The 24,789-nt window shown below is 37.4% G+C and overlaps 1 protein-coding gene across 3 annotated transcripts in view; it reads left to right on the forward strand.

Moving 5' to 3' along the window:
* Positions 1-24,433, forward strand: part of COG6 (component of oligomeric golgi complex 6) — an 81,730-nt gene extending 57,297 nt beyond the window's left edge. The window contains exons 14-19 of one of the 3 annotated variants that reach the window (XM_043577829.1): positions 2,780-2,911; positions 3,237-3,404; positions 6,460-6,567; positions 7,795-7,848; positions 10,889-10,968; positions 23,027-24,433. In XM_043577829.1, coding sequence (XP_043433764.1) covers positions 2,780-2,911; positions 3,237-3,404; positions 6,460-6,567; positions 7,795-7,848; positions 10,889-10,968; positions 23,027-23,174 — 690 coding nt within the window. In that variant the 3' untranslated portion in view covers positions 23,175-24,433. Of the gene's footprint in view, positions 1-2,779; positions 2,912-3,236; positions 3,405-6,459; positions 6,568-7,794; positions 7,849-10,888; positions 10,969-11,059; positions 12,670-23,026 lie in introns of those variants that run through there. The other 2 variants (XM_043577838.1, XM_043577845.1) reach the window with 2 other exon arrangements.
* The last annotated feature ends 356 nt before the right edge of the window (positions 24,434-24,789 follow it).

Here is a 24,789-nt window from a genome sequence, read left to right on the forward strand (position 1 = left end):
CAATAGAACCCCCAAATACATGAAACCAAGATTGACAAAATTAAATAAAAAGTATCTCTCATGGCAAATATTTATTTCAAGTTTCACACCTCCTTCAGTTTTGCTTCCTTTTTTCTGTTAAATTCAAACTGAATTAAGAAAAACTCCAGAATATGAAGCCATCTTTATAAAAGTATTTTCTATTCATTCACCCAATTTAAAAAGATATCCAGAATGTTGTTAAACTGATGGTAATGATGGCTAACTAATGTTATTTCTAAATAAAGGAATTTTTATACTTTATTTATACCCCCCCCCCCCCCGACGCGGGGCTTCAACTCACAAACCGCAAGATCATGACCTGAGCCGAAGTCGGACACTCGACCGACTAAGCCACACAGGCACCCCAGGATTCCCCATATTTCTTGTGGAACAGGTTTACTGGTGAAGAATCTTTGTTTTCCTTCATTCTTGAAGAGTCGTTTTACTGAGTACAGAATTCTATCTTGACGGTCTTTCTTGCAGCCCTTGAATATGCCATCCAGCGCCTTCCGGCCTCCGTGTTTTCTGATGAGAAATCAGCTGTTAATCTTATGAGAATCCTTTGTCATAATCAGTTCCTCATCTTACTGCTTCCAGATTCTCTTTGTCTTTTGACAGTTTGTGTGATGTGTCTTAGTGTGAAACTGTGTAAGTTTATTCCTTGTGGAGTTTGTGAGCTTCTTAGATGCTTAGATTAATATTTTGTTTTAATCACATTTGTGAATTCTTTGTCATTGACTCTTCAAATATGTTTTCTGCACTCCTCTCTCCTTCTAAGAGAACCACATTGTACTTAATGTTGATGGTGTTCCATAGGTCTCTGAGGCTCTGTGAGTTTTCTTTCATTTGTTTTTCTTTCTGTCCCTCAAACTGGATAATTTTAATTGACCTATCTTCAAGTTCACTGATTACTTATTCTGCCTACTCAGATGTGCTATCGAATCCCTAGAGTGAAGTTTTCATTTTAGTTACTTTCAAGTACAAAATTTCTATTCAGTTATTTCTTTTTATCATTTTTATTTCTTTGTAAATATTCTCTATTTGATGAGACATTGTTCTCATACTTCCCTTTAGTTCATTAACCTGGTTCCCTTTCTTAAAATAGCCAATTTTGAGGTGCTGAGTGGCTCAGGTGGTTGGGCATCTGACTCTTGATCTCAGCTCGGGTCATGATCTCACAGTTTGTAGGTTTGAGCCCCACAAGCTTGGGATTCTGTCTCTCCTTCTCTCTGCCCCTTACCTGCTGTGCTTTCTCTCTCTCTCTCTCTCTCTCTCTCTCTCTCTCAAACTAAGTAAATAAACTTTAAAATAAAATACAATAGTCAATTCAGATTTTTTGTGTAGTAACTCCAGTGTCCAGGCTTCCTCAGGGGAAGTTCCCATTGACTATTTTTTCTGTGCATGGACCATATATTTTTGTTTCTTTGCATGTCTTATAATTTTTGGTTTTGTTGTTTTATGAAAGAGGGAAGATTTTCAGAGGTCCATACTTTGATATTCCTGCTGCTGTCACTTATGTATTAACTTTTCTATATAAAACATTCTTCATATAAATCCAGATATTTAAAAATTCTTACACTTTTCTGTCTGACACAAGGCTATAGTCTCTTACATAGACTTCTGAGTATCATATTTTTTAGATAAGATCTGACTATATTGGGGCGCCTGGGTGGCGCAGTCGGTTAAGCGTACGACTTCAGCCAGGTCACGATCTCGCGGTCCGTGAGTTCGAGCCCCGCGTCGGGCTCTGGGCTGATGGCTCGGAGCCTGGAGCCTGTTTCCGATTCTGTGTCTCCCTCTCTCTCTGCCCCTCCCCCGTTCATGCTCTGTCTCTCTCTGTCGCAAAAATAAATAAACATTGAAAAAAAAAAATTAAAAAAAAAAAAAAAAGATCTGACTATATTATTATAAGTACTCAACAAAAATTCACCAGCACATCTTCTTGGATATCATGATGCCAGCAAGTAGAGAGAATGAACTTGGCGTACCTTCCAGTTTATAGTACCCAATAGTTTATATGCAACAATCCCACTAATCCTTAAAGAATCCCTCTGAAATTCTGAGAAGTTAAAGAACTTACCCAGGACCACACAACTAGTGATTGGTAATCTAAAGTGTGAAACTAATCTTTAACTTCAGTGCTAAAGGTTTCAGTGGCAGTGTTACACCATGTAGAATAGTGGGCACTGTGTTTCTGTGAAGTGTGTAGCCCATAGACTGATCTGAATATCACCTGTGATGCTTATTGAAAGATGGATTCCTAGTCCCCAAACCTATGCATATTGAGCCACATTTCTGAGATTTGGGCCTGAGGGTGGATGATGATTCTCAACTGTATTATCGTTGGGGGAGTGTTGGTTTCTAGATTGCCTTTTTCTAATGACTTGGGCTAAAAAAAAAAACAAAAAAAAACAAAAAAAAAAACCAAAACCCAAAACAGTAGGCCATTTCAAATCTGCATAAAAATATAATTCTACATCAAAGACTACTGAATTTTCTTGTAACTTTCGAATTTTAGAAGTATAAATTCTTTACTTCTAATTGTGAGAAGAATATATTAATTCTGTGATAATACAACAAAAACCTTTGGTGTCACTTTATGCTTATTAGTATCAGCTATGGATCAATTCTAGATTTTGTAATGCTCACCAAATCTTTACATGTTTTACATGTATTGTTTTACTGTGAATTGTATTTATTTATACATTAAAATTTAGTGGAAAATGTAAGCAGTGGATGAAGCCACCCTTTATTTTAGGTTGAACTCCCACCACCTGATCTTGGACCAAGTTCTGCATTAAATCAGACACTCGCATTGTTGCGTGAAGTTTTGGCATCTCACGATTCTTCAGTTGTACCGTTAGATGCCCGTCAAGCTGACTTTGTGCAAGTATGTTGTAAATCATTTTTAATGATTATTTATTGCTCCTCTGTTATACATTCTGTTGAAATTCTGGCATTTTATAACCCGTGCATTGTAACAGTCCCTCTCATTGATTTTTTTCTTTCACGTATTAGATCAGCTCTCTTTAATTTAAAAAGTACTTTATTCCGTGATGCCCATTGTAAAAAACATTATGATTACTATACCATTTAATCTTATAAGTTGCTCCCCTTCCAATTAGTTTGTCATTCTTTCTGAAGTACTATTAACCCAGGCCTGTATCGCTGATTGGGGAATAAAAAATAGATTTTATTTTATTTTTCACTTACAGGTTTTATCATGTGTCTTAGATCCTCTCCTCCAGATGTGTACCGTATCTGCCAGCAATTTAGGCACAGCTGACATGGCCACTTTCATGGTCAATTCACTCTATATGATGAAGACAACACTAGCTCTGTTTGAGTTCACTGACAGACGGCTAGAAATGCTACAGTTTCAGGTAAACTTTGTCATAAGATGCCCGCTCACTGTGACGGAGCCTTTTTTCATCTGATCTCAGTTACTGGCTTTAGTCCAATTTCGGTGACCTAATTTCAATAAATTCTTGGGTATAGTCTGATGGAAATACACACACACACACACACACACACTCACACTCACACTCATGCAACGCACACACATACTTGGTGTTTCAGTTTTGTTTTGGGAAGCCAGAATATGTAATGAGTATGGTATTTTATTCAAACCATAGTATGTGATGATAGAATGAAGCTTTTCTTATTGATTGGAACAGCAATTCTGTATGCAGATTTCAGTTGCTGAACTGTGAATAATATGCTATATTTTCCAAGCTTGCTAGCTAGTGCAGAAGGTGTTACAGAGGACAGATATATTTTTATCTATGTGTAAACCAGTGTTAGGCAAAACATTACAATTTGTTATACCAATGACTCTAGTCCTATAAACCAAATAGTATCATTTAAGAGTTTGTAAAGTGGCTAAGCCGTTTATAAAATTTACCAGATACTTGGCTTCTGATTTTGAAATAGTGACTTTTGGTGTATATAATGTTTTGAAGAAAAAATGCTGACTGTTCTGTGTTATTACAAGTATATAAGTAATATGGCAGTGGCTATAGTAAAAATTTATTTGTGAACTTTGGGGGTTTTCTAAAGCATGAATTTTGATAAGTCTAAACTTGTGATATTTTTCTAATTTCTAATTCCTTCTTTTAAAAGAAATATAATGAGGTATGATTAATTTTCCTTTCTTAAATGACTGTTTTTTGTGGAATTAATACAATTCTTTTTTTAAGGAGCACCTGGGTGGCTCAGTCAGTTGAACATTTGACTGTTGATTTTGGCTCAGGTCATGATCCCAGGGTCGTGGGATCGAGCCCCGTGTTGGGCTCCATGCTGAGCATGGAGCCTACTTAAGATTCTCTCTCTTTCTCTCTCTCCCCCCCCCCCCCGCCCCGTCTCTCTCTCTCTCCCTCTCCCTTTGCCCTTCTCACTCTCAAAAAATTTTTAGAAATCTCTTTTTAAAAAAATTCATTGGTCTTTACTGTATTTATCACTGATTCAATCCCTAAACCCTGCCATTTGTCTAAATCTTTACTCAAGCTGTTCAGGTATATCAGGTGTTCATCAGTCTGTTTTATCACCAGTTACCTGTGTTCCTTAAATATTCCCTGGTCATGTTTTGCTTTCCAAGGCGACAAGCCCCAGTGTGTAAGTGCTTATGAAGCCTGCACTTAACTTCATGCTTGGTTATAGGCTGTTGACCAGTGCTAGCTGCATGGGCCAGCCCGGAGCTCTGAGAGAGGATTGTACGATGATGTGGGTCCTGGAAGGCATGGTTTATTTAGGCCCTCCCAAGAAATTTTATCTTGTTGCATAAACAGTTTTTGGTTTTTCACACCTTTTCTATCAATGGTCTATTAATTTTCTTCTACTCTGACTTACCTTCTTCCAGTGTTTCAAGTAAGGAGTCCAGGCTAGTCTGATTCTCTTTTCTTTGTGGTAACTTACTCTGTTTTCCTTTGAGTTCAGATAGTTAGTTCCTCGGGGTATTTTTTGGTATGTCTCTTTCCCCATTTGGATTTTGCAGAGCCATTTCAGTCTGAAGATTCAACCCTTTATTTTGCTCAGTATAGTTTTCTATTACCTAATTATCACTTTTCTTTGTATATTCTGAATTTTCTATTTTCTATATTTTATATTTTATAATTATATAATTATAAAAATTTTATATTTTATATTCTGAAGTTTCTGCCTTTATTGGTTTTATCTCCAGAATCTCTCTTTTAATCTTTTCATATCTCTTTATTTAATCTTTCTTTGATGTTACTATGTTTCTTTTCTTCCATTCTTCTTCAGATGCTAATTTGATTCTTAGCTCTTTCATTAAATGTTTATATTTGCACATCTTGGTGTTTTTCTTTCTTTTTTTTTGGATTTCCAGTAAGTCTAGTGTCTAAGGCCTCTAATTGTACTTTCTTGGACATTTACTTAAGAGAAAAAAATAAAGTACTCTGCGTCTTTTAATAGGGTTGCCTCCGGAAAAGTTACTCCTTCTAATCATTCAGATGGGCTTTCTCTTAGAACATACTCCCTTTTTTTAAGTTAGTTGGAAGTTTTTTAGGGGGAGGGCCTCAGCAGCAAACTGGAGTTACTCGGACCACAGAAGCATTCAGATGGTAACAGCACAATGGGTAGCGTTACTGTGCCCCGGCAAACAGACTGGCAAAGCTGAGGGAACTTGCTGGTCAGGAGAAGAAGGAAGATCTCCACACTCTCAGGCCTGTACTGGTAAAAGTAAGGGGGCAGAAGACTTCTTCCCACTAAGGGATGATACTTCAGCCCATTAGGGTAGTCCACTTCTGTGGATTCTGCCCCCATTAGCATTAGATGGCTTCCCCGAGGATAACACAAAGCAGGTGAGCACATACAACTCACATCTGCTAGTCAAGTCTTCGTGGACAGTTCCTAAACCTGAAATCTTTGGCCAACCTTCTGCTGGGTTCTCAACTCCCCCCTGGTAGAAACCTGCTTTCTCCCCGGGAGAAACCTGTTGCCTCCAGGCGTCTCCGTACGGCCCATTTGATTGGTTGAGTCAGCCCAATAAGTTGAGAAGGTAGGGGTATGTGGAGGTCAGGAACATCAGGCCTTCATCTTCCCAGAAGTCTTCCTAAGTATTTTATATTGTTGTTATCTTTTAATGTTTCCTGTTTGTTTGTGTTTTGTTTATTGCCATCTTTTAAGAGAGCTAACAAGAGACTCAATTTGTTTGACTAGTGGCTAGTACTGAAATCCTTTCAGTTCTCATTTTTAAAATGAGACTTTCTCTCCCTTTTGTAGGAGGACTTCCTCTTTGGGGGAAGGAAAAGATTTTGTCACAGAAGTGGCTGGCCCATGTGCCTCATGGTCTGGAACTCATGGCCGCTGCAAGGAGCAAGTCCGTGATGAAGAGCTGACTCCAGAGTGGTCTACTTGTACTCTCCGCAGTCTTATTCCTCTTTTAAAATATTTTCTTTCTGCTGGGTTTTCTTTTAGATTGAAGCACATTTGGACACACTTATCAATGAGCAGGCTTCTTATGTTTTAACTAGAGCGGGCTTGAGTTATATCTATAACACCGTGCAGCAACATAAACCTGAGCAGGTAAGCACATGGAAATACGCATTTAGAGTGTGGGGTCTAGAGCTAGCCTCTAACTGAACCTTGGCTCTGCCGCTTACTAGCTATTCTCACTGGGAAAGTGACTTATCTCTCTGTATCTGTTTCCTCAGCTGTGGAATTGGGGTAATGATAATATCTGTATCGTAGGTTGTTCCGAAGATTAAGTGAGGTAACATATGTACAGTTCTTAGATGACTACCCGAGACTGTAGTAGAGTGCCCCTAAATATTAACTATACTTTTTACTATTGATAATTTTGGTTAAAAGTAATGAAAATATACAAAAATCAGTATTATAAATTGTATAAAGGATATTCATACTGGTAAATTTTTCAGAGTCCTGTATCACTATGGGTTAATCAAATGCATAGATTGGTGTGTAAATGCAGTCATCCCCTTTTTAACTTAGCAAATCTTGGTCTGTTACTTTGGAAAGGTAAATACTTCTGAGACCAACATAAGATCTTGTTAAGTTATAGAACTCCAGTGGAAATAGAGAAGGGAGTGGGGGAACCTGAGAAATTCACGTAAGCATCTTTCTTTAGAAAGCTAAGAACTCATTTTTTTAAAGATTTTGTTTTATCTAATTAAGTAGGCTGCATGCCCACCACGGGGCTCAAACCCATGACCCTGAGATCAGGAGTCACACACTGTACCAACATGCACCAGCCAGGCGCACCCCGCAAAGAACTCGTTTAAGTGGCATTAACATGAAACATATTTTGTAGTCCAGGAACTCTTAAATGAAGCTTTCAAAAATCACCGGCTCCAAATTTGTTATTTTGATAAAGCAGCAAGCAGATTTCTACCAGAGAAGAATCAATTCTGCTGCCGTTTTATACTATCTCAAATTGTCAGGGTGAGACTTCAAGCCTCCGTATCTTGCTGCCATTTCCTAAATGCTTCCTCGCCTGTTTGCTTGCTTATAAGTCAATCTGAAATATCCTGGTGTTCCTGTTGTTAAACTTCTGTTTGTCACTCCCTCCGACAAATATGATTACGTGCCTTCGTGCTAGTTACACAAAAATGAACAAGCCATAGTCCCTGCTCTCACTGAGGTTGAAGAGATGACGCTTGAGTTCTTTGGAAATGAGCCGAATTTCCAGATTTGGGGAATCTATTAATAGACTGTATTTCATAAGTGAACGGAAACTGTAGCACCTTTTTTACATCTTGTTTTTGCTGTTTTTGTTTTTTTTTTTTTTTCTAGGGCTCTTTAGCTAATTTGCCCAACCTAGATTCCGTGGCACTGAAGGCTGCAATGGTAAGTGAATAAGAATAAAATCAAGCATTTCAGCATAGGTTTCCTTATGGAACACTATTAATTTTTTCCTGTGTGATAGTTTTGTCCTCGGTGGTAATTTTGTCTCTTGATATATACTTTATCCAGAGGGGGTTTAAGGATAATGATTGCACATACGTTTCCTTTAACTAAGGTCCGAACACGACATCCATTTGTGCTAATATTCCACTACACCCTCGTAACCTCATCATCCCTGTTCAGGTTTTCTTCATTTTCAGAGTTTTACTCCTAATGTCATAGAGAAACGGGAATGACAGACACGAAGAAGTTGGGCTGTATATCATTCAAGACTTCCTGCTGTTAGTCTTTATAGTTCTTGATTTCTCTCTGAGATCACTGAAATCAGAGTCCAGTCTTAAAATAACGTATTACTCTGGAGCGTGAGACTCCTCGAACCTCCACTTTATTACCTTCTTTTCAAGTGAAGAGCTTGCTTGCACATCCCTCTCTGCCCGCGTGCCGCTTCCCAGAGTGTGTTTCCATGTCTTAAGTATAGACTTTGCGTGTATGTATGTCCACCAATCATGTGACACTCATTTAGCCCTTGTAGGATGATGTTCTTTGGAAGCTATATAATAATAACGCTAGCGATAGTAATAACAGTGATGAATAACACCAGCCAGTAACATTTGTTGCGCGTGCCAAGCGTTTTTCGTGTATTAACTCGAAACCTCCGAACACCCCATTCAACCTAGTACTTACACTCTCAACTACTAAATAAGAAACGTCACATCATGACAAAAGACTAGAGAAAGAGAAGTAACAGTTATAACTTCTATTCATCAAACATCACAGCAAAAACTTTCAAAACAGAGTTCATTCTAAAATGTTTAAGTAAAGATAAATGGAAATGAATACATTTTAGATTATTTCAAAAAGGTGAGTTTCTGGGTGCCTGAGTGGTCAGTCGGTTAAGCATCTGACTCTTGATCTCGGCTCAGGTCGTGGTCTCACGGTTTGTGGGATTGAGCCCCAGCGTCAGGCTCTGCACTGGCAGCACGGACCCTGCTTGGGATTCCCTCTCTCTCTCTCTGCCTCTCTGCTACTCCTCCACTTGCACACATGTGCGTGTGCCCTCTCTCTCTCAAAATAAATAAAAAAAGATAAGCTTCTTAGAAAGTTAAATATACACTCACCGTACTACCTAGTGGTCTCACTCCAAGGTATTTGCCCCCCCAAAATGAGGACGTAACTCTACACACAGATCAGTCATCTTCGTACTCACTAAATGTGTTTCCTCCCTGTCTTTCTCTCCCCACCGACACATATCCAGTCCATGATATAAACCCACAAAATACATTTAAACCCCGTTGCAAGTTCTTTTGTGCGTGGTCTTAAACTTGAATAACAATTGAGTTGAAGATTTTATGTCTCTCTAACGAAACAGAATCTTGTTTTGTGTGTGGTAACTGCCTGCTGCCTTCACTGGAATGCTTCAGGGCACTTCAGTTCGGCATACCCCAGGCTCGAACTCTGTCACGTCTTCCTGCCCCCCACCCCCAGGTCCTCCTCCAAGTGTTCTTAACTCAGAAAGCAGTAAGAGCTTCTGTCCATTATTATTTCAACATTGCCCTCTGTTTTCTAGGCATTATGCTAAGAATTGGGATGAAAATAGACATGATCTAGTAAGGGGTATAGCTGTTACACAACTAAATAAGTGTGAAAAGAATACAGTTATGAATTGTAATAATGCTGTGAATTAAATGGCACAGATCCAGATCTGAGAGTCATGCCCTTCCGTCCTGTCACTAAGCAGATGCTGCTGATTTTACTGTCCAGTTCTCTCAAGTATCTCCTCTGCTGTCTGCCGTGTTATCGTCCTTGTGTCTAAGGTGCCGCGGTAGCTGCCTATTTAGTGTCCTTGCATCTACCTTCCATTTCCTTCTTCCTGCAGCCAGACTTAGTTTCTTAAAACTTAAATCAGATTATTCCCCTCCTTCAATGGCTTCCTCATGCCTTTCCAATAAGAATTAAAATCCTGTAAGAAAGCGTGTGAGACCTATACGAACTGATTTCTGTTCGCCATTCTCTTTCTCACTTCAAGTCTTCGTGCTGTCCCATCCATGCAACCCCCGAACCCTCACTGCACACACTTACTTCATCTCTTTTCATCTCTAAGATCTCTCTTCAGATTTCCTTTCCTCAGAATCTTTAGCCAAACACGGAAGCTAGGTCCATCCTCCTGATTTACACTTTTATACTACTTTGGTTTTTTCCTTCATAGCATCCAACACAGTTTGTAATTATATATTTATTTACCTTATTACTTACTTACCATCTTTCTCAGTAGGCCGTAGCTCTCTGAAGCTAGGGACTGTCCTCTTTTGCTCACCACAATATATACTTTACCTAATATACTACCTTCCTCATAGTGGGTACTCGATAAATATCAGTTGAAGGAATAAGTAAACGAATAATTAACATACAGTGGATTTAAGGAAGTAAGGTAGACTTGAAATCTGATCACTTTACTTCTTGTTAGTATTTTTTATTCAAAAGTTCGTTGAGGGAGATTAAGATGAACCACTTGGATTTAGAATTTTCAAAGCAGCTATGCTGATATTAACTACTTCAAGAAGTCGACACTTGTGGAGCGCCTGGGTGGCTCAGTCAGTTGAACGTCTGACTTTGGCTCAGGTCAGGATCTCATGGTTTGTGAGTTTGAGCCCCGCATTGGGCTCACTGCTATTAGCATGGAGCCAACTTCATATCCTCTGTCCTCCTCTCTCTCTGCACCTCCCCCACTCGCTCACTTGCTCTCTCTCTCTCTCGCTCTCTCTCTCTGTGTCTCAAAAATAAATATTTTTAAAAAATGAAGTTTATACTTTTAGGGAATTTTAGTTAGAATGTTGAAGAAATAACTCATTTGATCACAAAGAAGTCGTTATTTGTACTATGGTATATTTCCTAAGATTTAACCCTTAAATGAGTTGGTTATATTTGAGATGTCCGTTAGCAGATGTACGCACTTTATGTTTTGCTCTTTCTCTGTTTCATTTAGGTTCAGTTTGATCGTTACCTGTCAGCCCCAGACAGCCTGTTAATGCCACAGCTGAACTTTCTCCTAAGTGCCACAGTGAAGTAAGTGTGTTTCTGTCTCAACTGGTTGGTTAAGATTCACATATTTTTCAAAACAGCAAGCACATTTCTTAGAAAAAAATTTCTTTTCAAGAATAGGAGATTGACGTTCTCCTAGATTGAAGAATATAGATTGAAGATTTAGGGTTACCAGCCTTTTTTCACGCCTCGGCCACCCTAAGAGATCTGACCCGACCCTGCTCATACTTACTGCTTACATGTAGGCGGCTCCAAAATCTCTACTTAGTGAATGATTCTTAAAATTGATGTGACTATAATGGAAGCATATAGCCATAATACCAAACTAATAAACATGTCAGAATGACATTGAAAATGTCGTGGAAGCTCAATAGTATATTAATTGTGCTGTGCAGATGAGCTACTGTACAGACTGTTTGGATCTGTTAGGTATATTTTGTAATTTTTCAGTATCACCTATTTACCAGGAATGTGTTAAAGACAAAGAACTATACAGTAATATCTCAGAATGTTACGGTTAGAAGAAACAGAGGGATCATATTGTCTGACCTTCCTGATTATAAGGAAAATATTGACAAATTTAAGTTGCGTGGAAGTAGGAAATTAGACAATTTTAGACATTTCTTTTTTCCTTTCCATTCGCCCTGCTGTGTATTAAATGCTTTCTGTGTAACAGGCACTAAGGATTAAGATTTGAAGGACATTTGCACTGTCTTCAGGGAGATCATAGTCTGTTGGGTCAGTTAGACGTGTGAACAAATATTTATTTTATTTTAATATTTTTAAAATGTTTATTATTTTTGAGAGAGAGAGAGAGAGAGAGAGAAGAGAGAGAATGAGCGGGGGAGGGGCAGAGAGAGAAGGGGACACAGACTCCGAAGCAGGCTCCAGGCTCTGGGCTGTCAGCACAGAGCCTGATGGCAGGGCACGAGCTCACGAACTGTGAGATCATGACCTGAGCTGGTCCAGCCCTTAACTGACTGAGCCACCCAGGTGCCCCACAAATACTTATATGAAAAAGTGCGGTGAGGAAAGAACTATTGAACTTGAAGAAAATACTCCAGTTACCAGAAGGGGAGCCGTGGGGCAGAGACGGCACACTTGTTTCCTGTTGTCCTGGAGGGCACGTCAGCAGCAGTGAATAGAGCAAGGAGGTGGCTTCTGACTCAACACGCAGGAAAATTTGAATTAGACTGGCCAACTAGAATTGACTGGCAAGGGGATGGATCAGTTTTTCTCAGACATAAAGTTGGGAAATTTGATCATTTTAGGTGTAGTTCATGATTTTAAGTTTTTTTTTACTTTTATATTTTATCATCCTAAAAGATCTCATACTGTCTACTTACCTGGAATTCTAAAGACCTGAGAGATTATAAAAGAAAATCCATTATGCCGTGTCTCAGATTGTTTGTGTGTGTTTCTTAAATTATTTTTCTTAACCGAATACCTGTAGTTCTTTAGATTTAACCACGTTTCAATCTTAGTATTTGAATGTTGCGCCGTTTAGGATGTCACTAAATATAAAACATACCGTGATTCTTTTCATAATATGCTGAATGACGGGAAATTTTAATGTGTTTTATAAAGGATGGCAGGTAGAGCAGATGCCATAAAGGAGAAATTGGAACAGATTTGGCTACATAACACTTTAAAGTTTTTGTCTTGTTTTTGTTTTTACAGAAAACAACAATATAAACCAAGTTAAAATAAAAACCGTAATGTGGAGCAATATTTTCAATTTATGTAACAAAGTATCCTTAATATGTTATCCTTAATAGCAAACAAAATACCACAAATCAGGACAAAACAGTAGAAAAATAGACACTGTGTGTTTGGACAGTTCACAGAAGAAATGCAAATGGCAAATAAATAGAACATAATAATTATCAAAAAATGCAAATTAAAACAGCAGTGAGAATATCTGTCCATCAGATTGCTGACAATAAGGCGTTTGTTATATGCTAATTGAAAGGGTCTGGGAAAATGGGTATTTTCATATGCTGTTGGCGAGAGTATAAATTAGTACAATCTTTTTAGAGGGCAATTTGACAACTTCCATCAAAACTTTAAAAGTTTATGTCCCTAGACTCAGGGATACCTCCTAACAGACTACCCCCCACCCATTCCTAAGCTTTAATAAGAGTTAAAAGTAAAGTTATAGAGGGGCATCTGGGTGGCTCAGTTGGTTAAGTGTCCAGCTTCAGGTCAGGTCATGATCTCACTGTTCGTGAGTTCAAGCCCTGCATTGGGCTTGGTGCTGACAGCTCAGAGCCTGGAGGCTACTTCAGATTCCGCGTCTCCCTCCCTCTCTGCCCCTCCCTCTCTCTCTCTCTCTCTCTCTCTCTCTCTCTCTCTCTCTCTCTCTCTTTCTCTCACTGTCTGTCTGTCTCTCTCGAATAAATTTAGCCAGGAAACAAAGTTGTATAGAAAGTGGAGAAAAGAGAACGAAAATAATTTTAAGGAATTCTTCCTTCTTTTCTTCCTTGGGATGAATTAGAGATGTTCTTTTTTCAGTGTCAAACTCCAATATTCACCTTTTACTGATACAAATATTAGACATTGGAATATAGAAGCTACAGTTAAACATATATATATATATGTGTGTGTGTGTATATATATATATATACATATGTAAAATCTTCTCAGTGTCTTTTCTTGATGATTCAGAATTATTTCTGAATGTTATTATATCAGATGTGATTTGAGAACTCTTATTCAGGAATCTTCCTTGATTTGACATACTAAAAAAATAATGTAATAATGTAAAAAATAATGCCTTTATAGGAAATATTTCCTCTTTACTTAAAGAGGTATACAGAATAATTTTTTTCTTCTTTACCTCCTTTTAAGCCACCTGTATCAACTATCAGGAATACCTGTTCTCAATAAAAATAAAGTAAGTTTTGGGGGAAAATAGTTCCACCAGGAAAAGAACAGCTACTGGAAACCTGTAAGCTGAAAAATAACTGGAGCTTGCACAATGCTTTAGAGACTCGAGAAAGCCCGAGCCTTCAAAGAAAGGTTAATCTGGTCCTACATAAAGCCTACCTTATACTCAAAAAAGCTTAAAAACAAAGTATAAAGTATCATGCTGATTTTTAACTCAACCAACTGCCTTCCTGAACAAAGCTTAGCACTCCTAAGGATGACAATAAATACAGACAGTCAACCGTGTAGCATGTGTAATGCAATATTACTTTGAAGAAGTAGTAGGAAATATGAACCAAAACTAGGAAAAAATCTGTCAATAGAAACAGACAAATGACAGTTTATAAAACTAGCAGTTCAGTTCCTTATAAGCAGCTAGTTACAGTGTGTTCAAGGACTTAAAGGAAAACATTATTATACTGAGAGAAGAAATAGGGAATTTTAGAGCTGAGAATTCTAGACCTGAAAAGTGTAACATCTAAAGTGAAAAATTGACTGACTGGGTTTAACTCTCAGTTGGACACCCCAGAGAGAAGATCAGTCAACTTGAAAAGAGTACAGTAGAAACGATCCAAACTGAAGCACTGATAGAAAACATTAAAAGGCTAGAAAAAGATGAAGAGAGCCTTAGTGAATTGTGGCATAATATTAAGCAAACTAAAGTAGGTATAATAACTGGAGTGTCATAATGAGAATGAGTCAGAAAAAATTTGAAGAAATGAAACAAGTTTTTCCAAATGTGATGGAAAACATGAACCCACAACCCAAGAAGCTAAATAACTCAGCAGAGAAAACCATACCAGAGTATACGTACCATCATCTTATCATTGAAAACCAGGGATAAAGAGAAAAATCTTGAAAGCAGCCAGAGGGAAAAAGACATATTGTGTATAGGATTCGAATGATGGTTAAGTATACCACTGACTTCTTATTAGAAACAGTGCAAACGAGAAGGCAATAGAATATCATCTTTAAATGTCTACTTTGTGTGTTCATCACATGTATCTTTCAAACTCAACGCACAAAAAATACATTTTGTGATAAGCAAAAGTAGAGAGGACTTATTACTAGTATGCTGCACTGTAGGAAATGATAAAGGAAGTCTGTCAGGCTCAAGGAAAAGAATACCAGAAGAAAACTCAGATCAACACAGGAATAGTGAGTACAGAAAATGCTAAATATAAAAGGTAGTGGACCATTTAAAACAAAAATACTAACAGTGAATTGTGGAATTTTTAACACATAGAAATGAAATTTATAAGAAATGCACAAAAGATGGAGTGGGAAGGAAGTAGAAATACATATTTATGATGTCACAAGGTTATTATATAATATAATAATATTTTTTGAAGGTAGATTGTGAACCTTGCAGCCAGCTCTCAAATGAACAAAATTATCTAACATTCCAATAGTCAAGATAAAATAGAATGCTAAAAAAGCAATTATATCAAAACAAGGCAGAAAAAGAAGGGAAAAGAATAGAAGGGGAAAATCTAAAAAAAAAAAAAATAATAGGATGATAGACTTAAATTCAGCCTTATAAATAATTATATTAAATGTAAAAGAACTGTATACTTCAGTTAAAAGGCAGATTAGATTCTTAGATGAAAAAGCATGGCCCACTGTCTGCTGTCTATAAGAAATACACTTTAACAGTAAGGATACAGATAGTTTAAAAGTAAAATCATAACAAAGCTAAAGAAGTTGTATTAGTATCAGAAAAATTAGACTGCAAGACAGATACCAAAGATAAGGAGGTATGTTTTACAATAATAATAGAATCAATTCATGAAGAAGATATAATTGTCAATGTGTGCATCTAATAGCAGAGCTTCAAAAAATAAGCAGTATAAGTTCATAGAATTGAGGAAGAATAGATACACTGACAATTGTAGGTAGGTATTTCAACACCCCTCTCAGTAATTGTTAGAAAAAGTAACCAAAAATCTGACATGGTGTAAAGGAACTGAACAATGCCAGCAATCAAACCTAATACATATAGAATACCACACACATTTTTAGAAGGTAACATTCTTTTCAAGTGCCTATAAAACATTCACCAAGCTAATGTAAGAATGAGCAAAAAAGAAATGGGTATAATCCACTAGTGAATATTTTTATCTATGAACATGGTATGCCTGTTTATTCAGATATTTTAGAATTTTCAATAAAGTTTTATAATTTCCTCATATAGTCTTCTGTCTATATTATCGGGTTTCTTCCTAGGAAATAATTCTGTGACTATTATGATAAGATCTTTTATTTTCTGTTACCTGTTCTAATTAGATATTGCTGGTGTATATCAAATGTACTAAATTTCATATGATCATTTTGAAGCTGGCCAAGTAACTAAACTATTTTAGTTCTATTAACTTATCAGTTGTTTAGTTTTTGGTGAAGACAGCTAAGGATAATGAGTTTTATTAATTTTTTTTTCAGTATTTATGACTAAAATCATTGTATCGGTTAAGAACTGCAAGGTAAATAGTAGATGTAATAGTGAGTGTGCATATTTTACTTTGAATTTTAATGAAAATGTTTCGGATGTTTCATCATTAAGTGTGAGTTTTGCTGTGGATTTTCAGCGTTCCAACAGTCATAGGGTATTCTTTTCCAACTGGTTATGTGATACAGTTAATCTAATAAATTCAGTATAACTTCAGTCATAATTCTCAAAGAACCACTTTATTAAATGTTTATCTAGAAAAAAGTATGTGAGAGGAGACTCTAGTTACTTTTGAACATCTTCACAGTTCACCACTCTGGTCCAAGGTAGTGTCACTTGTGCCTATATTACCACGTTAGCTTCTGAACTATTCTGTTTTCACCCTTGCCCCACCCCAACTCCTCTAGTGTAATCAATCTGAACACCTCAACCAGATTGATTCTTTAGCTTCACTTAATCCTCCCATGAATTAGGATTTCCTCTTTCCAGTGGAGACATCGCTTAGAAAGTTTAAATAATCGAACCAAGAGCAAACAGAAGCAAGCAGAGCCAAGATTTGAATCCACTATTTCTGATTCCAATGCCTATTCTCTTTAACACTAGCCTGTTACTGTATTTTTATTAGCCCTTTCTATGTTGAGATTATATTATTATTTTTTAAGTGTATTTATTTTTGACAGAGACAGAGTGTGAGCATGAGCTGGGGAGGGGCAGGGAGAGAGAGGGAGACACAGAATCCGAAGCAGGCTCTAGGCTCCAAGCTGTCAGCACAGAGCCCGATGTGGGGCTCGAACCCACGAACTGTGAGATCGTGACCTGGGCTGAAGTCAGACGCTTAACCGACTGAGCCACACAGGGGCCGTGAGATTATATTATTATTTTTAAAGGAAGCTCAAAAATATTTACATATGTGATAGGTTAACACTTATATGAGATATGTGGGTTTGGTCTTATGTAAAATGTACTTTAATTTTACAGTCAGTGACAGAAAGCTGACCTGGGATAAAAATCAACTTGATCCATTGTGACATCATTGGTTTTGGTATTATGATAAAAAGAAAAATCAAAATTCTTTCATCTATTATTCCTAGATACATTATCATCTTTTCTTTTTCGTTTTCCAAGACTTAAGCTGTTAATACCTTCTCTCCTGTGATGCATTTGATTGCACTCTTAACTGTGGTTCTGTAATAAAGCCCAATTTTAGTGATCACAGAGCCTGACTGTTGAAATAGCTATTTTTAGAAATGCTGGGTTTATGGTAATGATGAAAGTTGTGTCATGTTGTTATGGCAACCAAAAAATCCTAAAGTACTGATTAATGACAAGCTCACTGATTCTGGAAGTATGCAGTTCATTTCTTATCACGGCTAAAGGCTTTAAATAATTATTTTAAATGTTTTGTGAGTCTGTTTTAAAATGGGTGGCATCTCCATTTAATTATATATTAGTCTTTGTTAGTACTTCTGACATTTATAATAAACTGTTTGGCATTGTAACATTTATAACTGGACACATTGAATTTCTTAATGCATGGTATTCTGATGCCTAAGAAAAATACTGCCTTTCCCTCCAGTTTTATAATATCCTCATCTCCTTCCATTTTTTTTTCCAGTAGTTAACTGCATGGTTATTATCTTTGATGTATACACTGGTATAGCAAACTACTTTCTAAATTTAAGAAAGATTTTTCAAAACTTGGAAATAGGGCAGATCAGGTCTGGGAGAGCAACGTGTCCTTTCAGGGTCACACTGAAGCATTGTTACCAGGCCCTTCGAGAATTATTTAATTATTTAGGGGCATGTATCATAGTTTGATGCTCGGCTTACTGTTGATGATTAAAGGCCCCATGCTTCTTCATGTCCTATGTATTTTTTTGCTCTGGGGGACATGAACCCATGGTTTAGTCTAACCTTCCTTTTCAAATGCCTAAAAATGACCAGTTCCTCAGAATGTTCTGTGAACCAGCTTTACCATCTTAGTAGTTCCTCATTAAGGAGTTATTAAGTCATTGGCACTCTTTCATTTTTTATCTGTGTGAGTCATGTTTTTAATTATTTGAAAGTTATAATTGCACTGTGAGGATTATTAAACTGTCCAAAGGCCAATAGGGCACCACCTGATAAGTGACCACCTATGAGATTTTCACGGTGGTAAAGAGACCGAGGCAGTTAACGGTCTAACTTTATAGATGGTCATAGCCTGCATCCAAATATTTCTTTTTTCCCTTTCAACTGGCCTTTTTGCTTATGTGAAAAGCAGGACTCGTCTTCAGATTTTTAACCTGTAGAAATAATCCTAAAGGTACTCTCCATTCACCACCTATGGTCTTGGCCGTGACTGATCAGAATTCAGTGTGGCGGGCCATCCGAGGTGAATGCCCGTGCTCGCGCCAGTGCTCAGCATACACTACTGAAAACACGTACTGCTTTTCTTCCTTCTTGTACGTGAGGCGATCAACAGATGAGCACGTTCCGAGTTTTCAGAAGCGTATGACTGAGGTGATTTGTCAGTGATTTTGTATTTAGTTAGAGAATACCCGAAACTTCCATTTTAAACATTATTTGTCACTGTAATGATTCATCATTATTTGAGACTCTGTATTTTATAAATGATATTAGTGAATAATTTGGACCAAGACACCAGGCAGGCAAACAGATAGATATATACACAGATATACATATATACTTTTTAAGGTAAAAGATACATAATAATTGCATAGTAATTAGCACTATAAATAAAGAGGAGGGGATAGTAAAATGGCAAGAAAGTAAACCCATGTTAGCACCTCAGATACCTCCCATTTTGTGTACAGATAACTGATATGCTTATTATACATCAGTATTTAAGAAACCCAATTCCCCAAAATAACGTGGGGGGAGGAATGTATGTATGTATGCATATGTACGTATGTGTATAAATTAGATAGGCACATAGAGTTTTTATTTTTTGTTATTTTTTATACATATTTATTGAGAGAGAGAGAGAACAAACACGAGTGGGGAAGGGGCAAAGAGAGAGGAGAGAATCCAAAACAGGCTCCACACTCAGTGCAGAGCCCGATGCGGGGCTCGATTTCACAAGCGTGAAATCATGACCTGAGCCAAAACGAAGAGCCAGACACTCGACCAGCTGAGCCACCCAGGCACCCGAGTTTTTATTTTTTCACCAGCAGATCATTAAAATGCTCTTAATCCTCAATGGGATAATTTAAAAACTGAAAGTATCTTGTAAGTATCAAGTTCAATATTTTGCCTTCCAGTGGTGAAATTAGTCCCAGAAAGGCTAAATTTCTTGTTCAAAGCAACAGTAATAAGTGGCAGAGCTTCGACTAGATTCAAGGTCTTCTGACAATAATGTCCATCACTGTACTGTTTTCTCTCTACTGTGTATGATTCACTGGAAACAAAGCATTGAGTGTGAGTGTATGACTCTATACCCGGCTTTGGTAGTGATAGTGAACTCTTACATTTGTCCAGGAATGGGGAGTCGTTATCAATCACAGTTCCCCGCTCTTTACAGTTTGGATTTGACTCAGATTCGCTCTGGAGAATCTCTCTTTCCATTGCATTTCTCTCCTATTGGCTAACAGTTCTTTCCCCTTCCCTTTATTCACCCCACTGCATGAAAGACTTCCTTTCTCCATGAGCTTTGGTGTCTCTTATCTTGTTTAGCACAGCCGTATTCATTTTTTTAATCCCTTCCCTATCTTGGTAGCTTCCTAAACTGAGGAGCAGAATGAGAAACTGTATTATACTATCAAACACCAACATTGAAAATAAATGATAAACTCTGACTTGGTCTTATTGTCTTGATTTTATTTATTTGTGTCTTAGAAGTATTGCTTTATTCTGGTTTTCTCCATTGCAGATTTGTAATGATTTTTCTGCTGCATTGTGAGTTGTAGACATTTGTAAGCTAGTTTAGCTTATAAATAGAAGCATGCCCTGGGTTACAACTAAACTTCAATAAATTTAAATTTTTTCATCCTTTGGACTTAAGATTAAAATTTAAAATGTATTACTTTATATTTTTCAACAACTCATTCTACATTTACCAGTTACTCTGGATTTTAAAAAATTATATTTAATATTCATTGTGCTGTATTCTGATTTTAAATTTCTTACGAGAGGGAATAGCCTTGTTTCTTTGTATTCTTTATGTGGTACAAATAACACACTATGTACAGACTGAGTATAGATTTTAGAGTATGAGGTATAAGTAATGGGGACTGAGTATAGATTTTAGAATATGAGGTGTAAGTAATGGATGCTTTATACACCCCCCAAAAATCTGTCTTGCTGCTTTGAGTAAAGAACAAAAAACACTATATCAGAAATCTATTTTTGACATGTTGCAAAATGGGCATCAAATGTGTATCATATTTAACAAATTTTTTAAATGCCAGTTGATAGGTATGTCTGGGTGGCTCAGTCAGTTAAGCGTCTGACTTTGCTCAGGTCACGATCTCACAGTTAGTGAGTTCAAGCCTTGCGTCAGGCCCTGTGCTGACAGCTCGGAGCCTGGAGCCTGCTTTGGATTCTGTGTCTCCCTCTCTCTCTGCCCCTCCCCCACTCATGCTGTGTCTCTCTCTCAAAAATAAATAAATGTTAAAAATAAAATAAAATGCCAGGTTATAGTATTTTTAATCTATTTCATTTATGGAAAATAGTTTTGCATCATATCTATCTATGCAATTGTTAAGTTCAGTTAATGATAGGAATGATCACTAAGAGATCAAAAATATCTGGAAGGCTCATCTGGTCAAGTAGATTTCCGAACCAGTTTTTACCATCCTCCCTTCCAATGAAAAGGTAGCATAGCCAGAAGCATCACTCCACTCTGCTCAGAGAATTTACTCAGCGTAACTTTCTTCTACCCACTCTTATTATGTACGCTTTAGCAGTTTTAGGGAAATGACAAGTTGTTTCACCCCACCAAGAGTCTGAGACCCCATCGGAACAGGGTGCTGATGATCCAGACCTCAGGATTAGAGTTGTGCTACGGAAGGTATTCTAAAGGGTTTTAAATGGCCGAGTGAGGGACTTTGACTTCTCTGGCACCAGAAGAAGCCATTGACGCTCCTTGAAGGAAGGCCCTGGGTGGGGGAGGGACGGGATAGAAGGTACGCTTGAGAAAGATTAATCTAGCAGTAGTGCTTACTGTAGATTGAATGTGGAAGAGACTCAAGTGGGGAAGACCAGATAGGAGTTTTTTCTGTACTCCGTACAAGAGTTCGTTAGGGTCTGAATGGAGGTGACGAAACGTGGCCGTGCCACTGACAGAAGAAACAACTAGAAAAGAAGGTTTGGGAGTAAAGCTTGAAAGACATCTTTAAATTGAGTTGTGAAAATCAGAAAAAAAGTCCTGTTTTTATCACTAGATACAGTGATACAGGAATAGAAGTAGCTGAGGCTGGTATGAAGTAAATGTCGTGAAAACGCAGAGAGAGCTGATGCAGATTTAATGAACCCAGTGCTGTTTTTTTCTGGCCAGATTTTTAAAAAATTTGCTTCAGTTCATTTACAACCTTTTATTCTTTGAGGCACCTGGGTGGCTCAGTCAGTTAAGTGTCTAACTTTGGCTCAGGTCATGGACTTGTGGTTGGTGAGTTCAAGCCCCGTGTCGGGCTCTGTGCTGACAGCTCGGAGCCTGGAGCCTGCTTCGGATTCTGTGTCTCCTCTGCCCTCTCTCTCTGCCCTTCCCCTGCTTGCACTCTGTCTCTCTCTCTCTCTCTCAAAAATAGTAAACATTAAAAAAATAAAAAAATGCTTTCTAATCCACTTGGAGTTAGTATATATTTACTGAAAGAGATTTTTTAAAAATTTATTTGGACATTTAAAGATCTATACGTTCTTTTTATTAAAACCAATGTAAATAAAAGGGGTGCCTGGGTGGTTCAGTCAGTTAAGCATCCGACTTTGGCTCAGGCCATGATCTCATAGTCCGTGAGTTTGAGCCCTGCGTCGGGCCGTGGGCTGACAGCTCAGAGCCTGCAGCCTGCTTCCGATTCTGTGTCTCCCTCTCTCTCTGTTCCTCCCATGCTCGCACTCTGTCTCTTGTTCTCTCTCTCAACACAAATAAGGATTAAAACAAATTTTTTTAAAGGTTTTATTCTTTTATATGCTTATGTAGAGATGATCTTTGTGGAAAATGCTGTTGCCTATTGTAGGCAAGTGTCACATTATTTTACCCGGCAATATACGTGAAATCTAAAATGTGGTTACTAGTGTAGGAGTTAAACAGTGTATTTATAACAGTATATATAACAGTATATATATATATGTATATGTATATATATATATGTGAAAGGACAGTATATTGTAAGTTATTCTGAGGTTTGAAGTGTTGGCAAGTATGAATAATTATAAGCCTCTTTCTTCAAGGTTAATGTGTTATCAGTCACATTTGCAAAATCAGCACATTGATGATAGGTCACAGTTTCCATTTCTTGTTTAGTAATCATAAAGATACAGCTGTGAACATAGTCCCTGCCCGTCTGCAACAATGAATAAATAACGAATATAAAATAGTGTGTTTTATTCCCAAACCAAAGTAAGTCACTTGTGTGGTTGTACACTAACTTCTTTGTAGTATGTATGTGATAATTATGAAAGTGAAATGCATTGGTTCAAATATGAAGCTTCTTACTATCCTTAGTATTTTACTTTCCGGTGTGTGTTCACATATTGTTTGCTTATCACTAGAGAGCAGATCATAAAACAATCTACAGAATTAGTCTGCAGAGCCTATGGGGAAGTGTATGCCGCTGTGATGAATCCAGTCAACGAATACAAAGATCCGGAGAGCATTCTACACCGATCGCCACAGCAAGTGCAGACCCTTCTCTCCTGATCCTCTTATTTGAATGTGTCAGCGAAATATCGCCTCCCTTAAAACTCGGAAGGTGTTCTTGTTCTTCAGTCGGTGCTCTTTGCTCTGAAATTTGACGGTTATGATTCTCTTTGTATCATTTCATTGTAGGTCTCGATAATTTCTTTGGTCACAATAACAGGAAGTAATTTCATGCTGACCTGGGTTGTGTTGCTCTGTATCTGCCCCTTACGTAGAGATGCTCTGTTCTCTGCAAGCCACCTCCCCGGTTCGGCAGTTTTCGGGAATATAAATGTATGGAAAAAAGAAGTATGAGAGGTTTGAGGGAGTTTTCTTTACGACATCAGTTCCAAATTAATCATACATAAGAAACTTGTTGAAACTGAAGAATTAGTTATGAAGATGTGACATAACGTCTCTTTACTTAAAGATTAATTTGGTTTCTTATTAGTTACTAATGTGAGTGGATATATTTAAACTGAGGAGGAGAAATATACACGTAGCAAAAAGTGGGAAAAGAGAGAGAAGTAATTTAAACAGGGTGGATTTCTCTCTGTGCGCGCCCTGGACTGAACTCACGGTGAAGTTCAGCACTTCGAAAGGACGTTAGGAATATAGGCATCCTATATGCCTGTAAGTCTAGTGTTTAACGATAGATACTTCTTACATAATATGAGCTCTAAACCCAGCCAACTACAAATTTTATCTCTTGTTCAAACCAAAGAAATAATGACCTGCTCTAACGCAGGCGGGAAAATTCTGAGTAGCAATTGTTCGTTGACGGTGTATCTGTCCCCCTGGTGACGGCTCACAGAGAATGATTGGGGCTCTGAATTTAGAACTTTACTTATGAGTAAGATTCAGAATCACCTTGTTTTTCAAAAAAATAAATCTCAGTACTTTGTTGATAAGATTTCAAAGACAATTCTTCTTAGCAAAATATCTTAATTTCTGGCAAATCTATAAAAAGAGGTCAGTCCCTAAATTACAAGCAAGAAAACTGAGGCATAAGGAAAAAATGGACAAAGTTAAAATATTTTGCAAAGTAGTAAGATAAAACTAATGTTTATATGATATGCAATGTATAATGTGTTAGTATTTACAGAACGTGGCCTGTTCACCTGTCTGAAATTTATAATTGTTTATATTAATATGATTATTTTGGAGGCAGAGCAGTTACTTACCTCTTTTGGTATGAATCTGAGCTTTCACAGTCTTTTTCCTTCAATGAGTATGTGTGATATAGAAAAGATAAAAAAATAAAGTATGATATAAATCAAGAGCTTAAATTTTATATAATTTATTTCCACTGTGAAGAAAAGATTGCTACCTTGCCATCAGTGAATTCCTTTGTTTTCTGGGAAAAAGGTGTATTTGTCTTTTTACATGGTTTTCTCAACATATTAAAACTATTTCTAGAACAGTGATAATTGCAGTGTTTTTATATATCTCATCATTGTGTTTCCAGAAAACGTACAAATAGAAAGGGAGCTACAGGGTAGGGCGAAGTTGAGATAAGCAGTGGAAGATGGGTGAGCAGAAGGTACTATCAGTATAACCTTGAGCACGAAGTTAAAACAAAAGACTGTACGTGCTAATCCATGAACATAACGCTTGTATTTGCCATAGACTTCAT

The sequence above is a fragment of the Prionailurus bengalensis genome, chromosome A1 (assembly GCF_016509475.1).
Source record: "Prionailurus bengalensis isolate Pbe53 chromosome A1, Fcat_Pben_1.1_paternal_pri, whole genome shotgun sequence".
NCBI classification, from domain to species: Eukaryota; Metazoa; Chordata; class Mammalia; order Carnivora; family Felidae; genus Prionailurus; species Prionailurus bengalensis.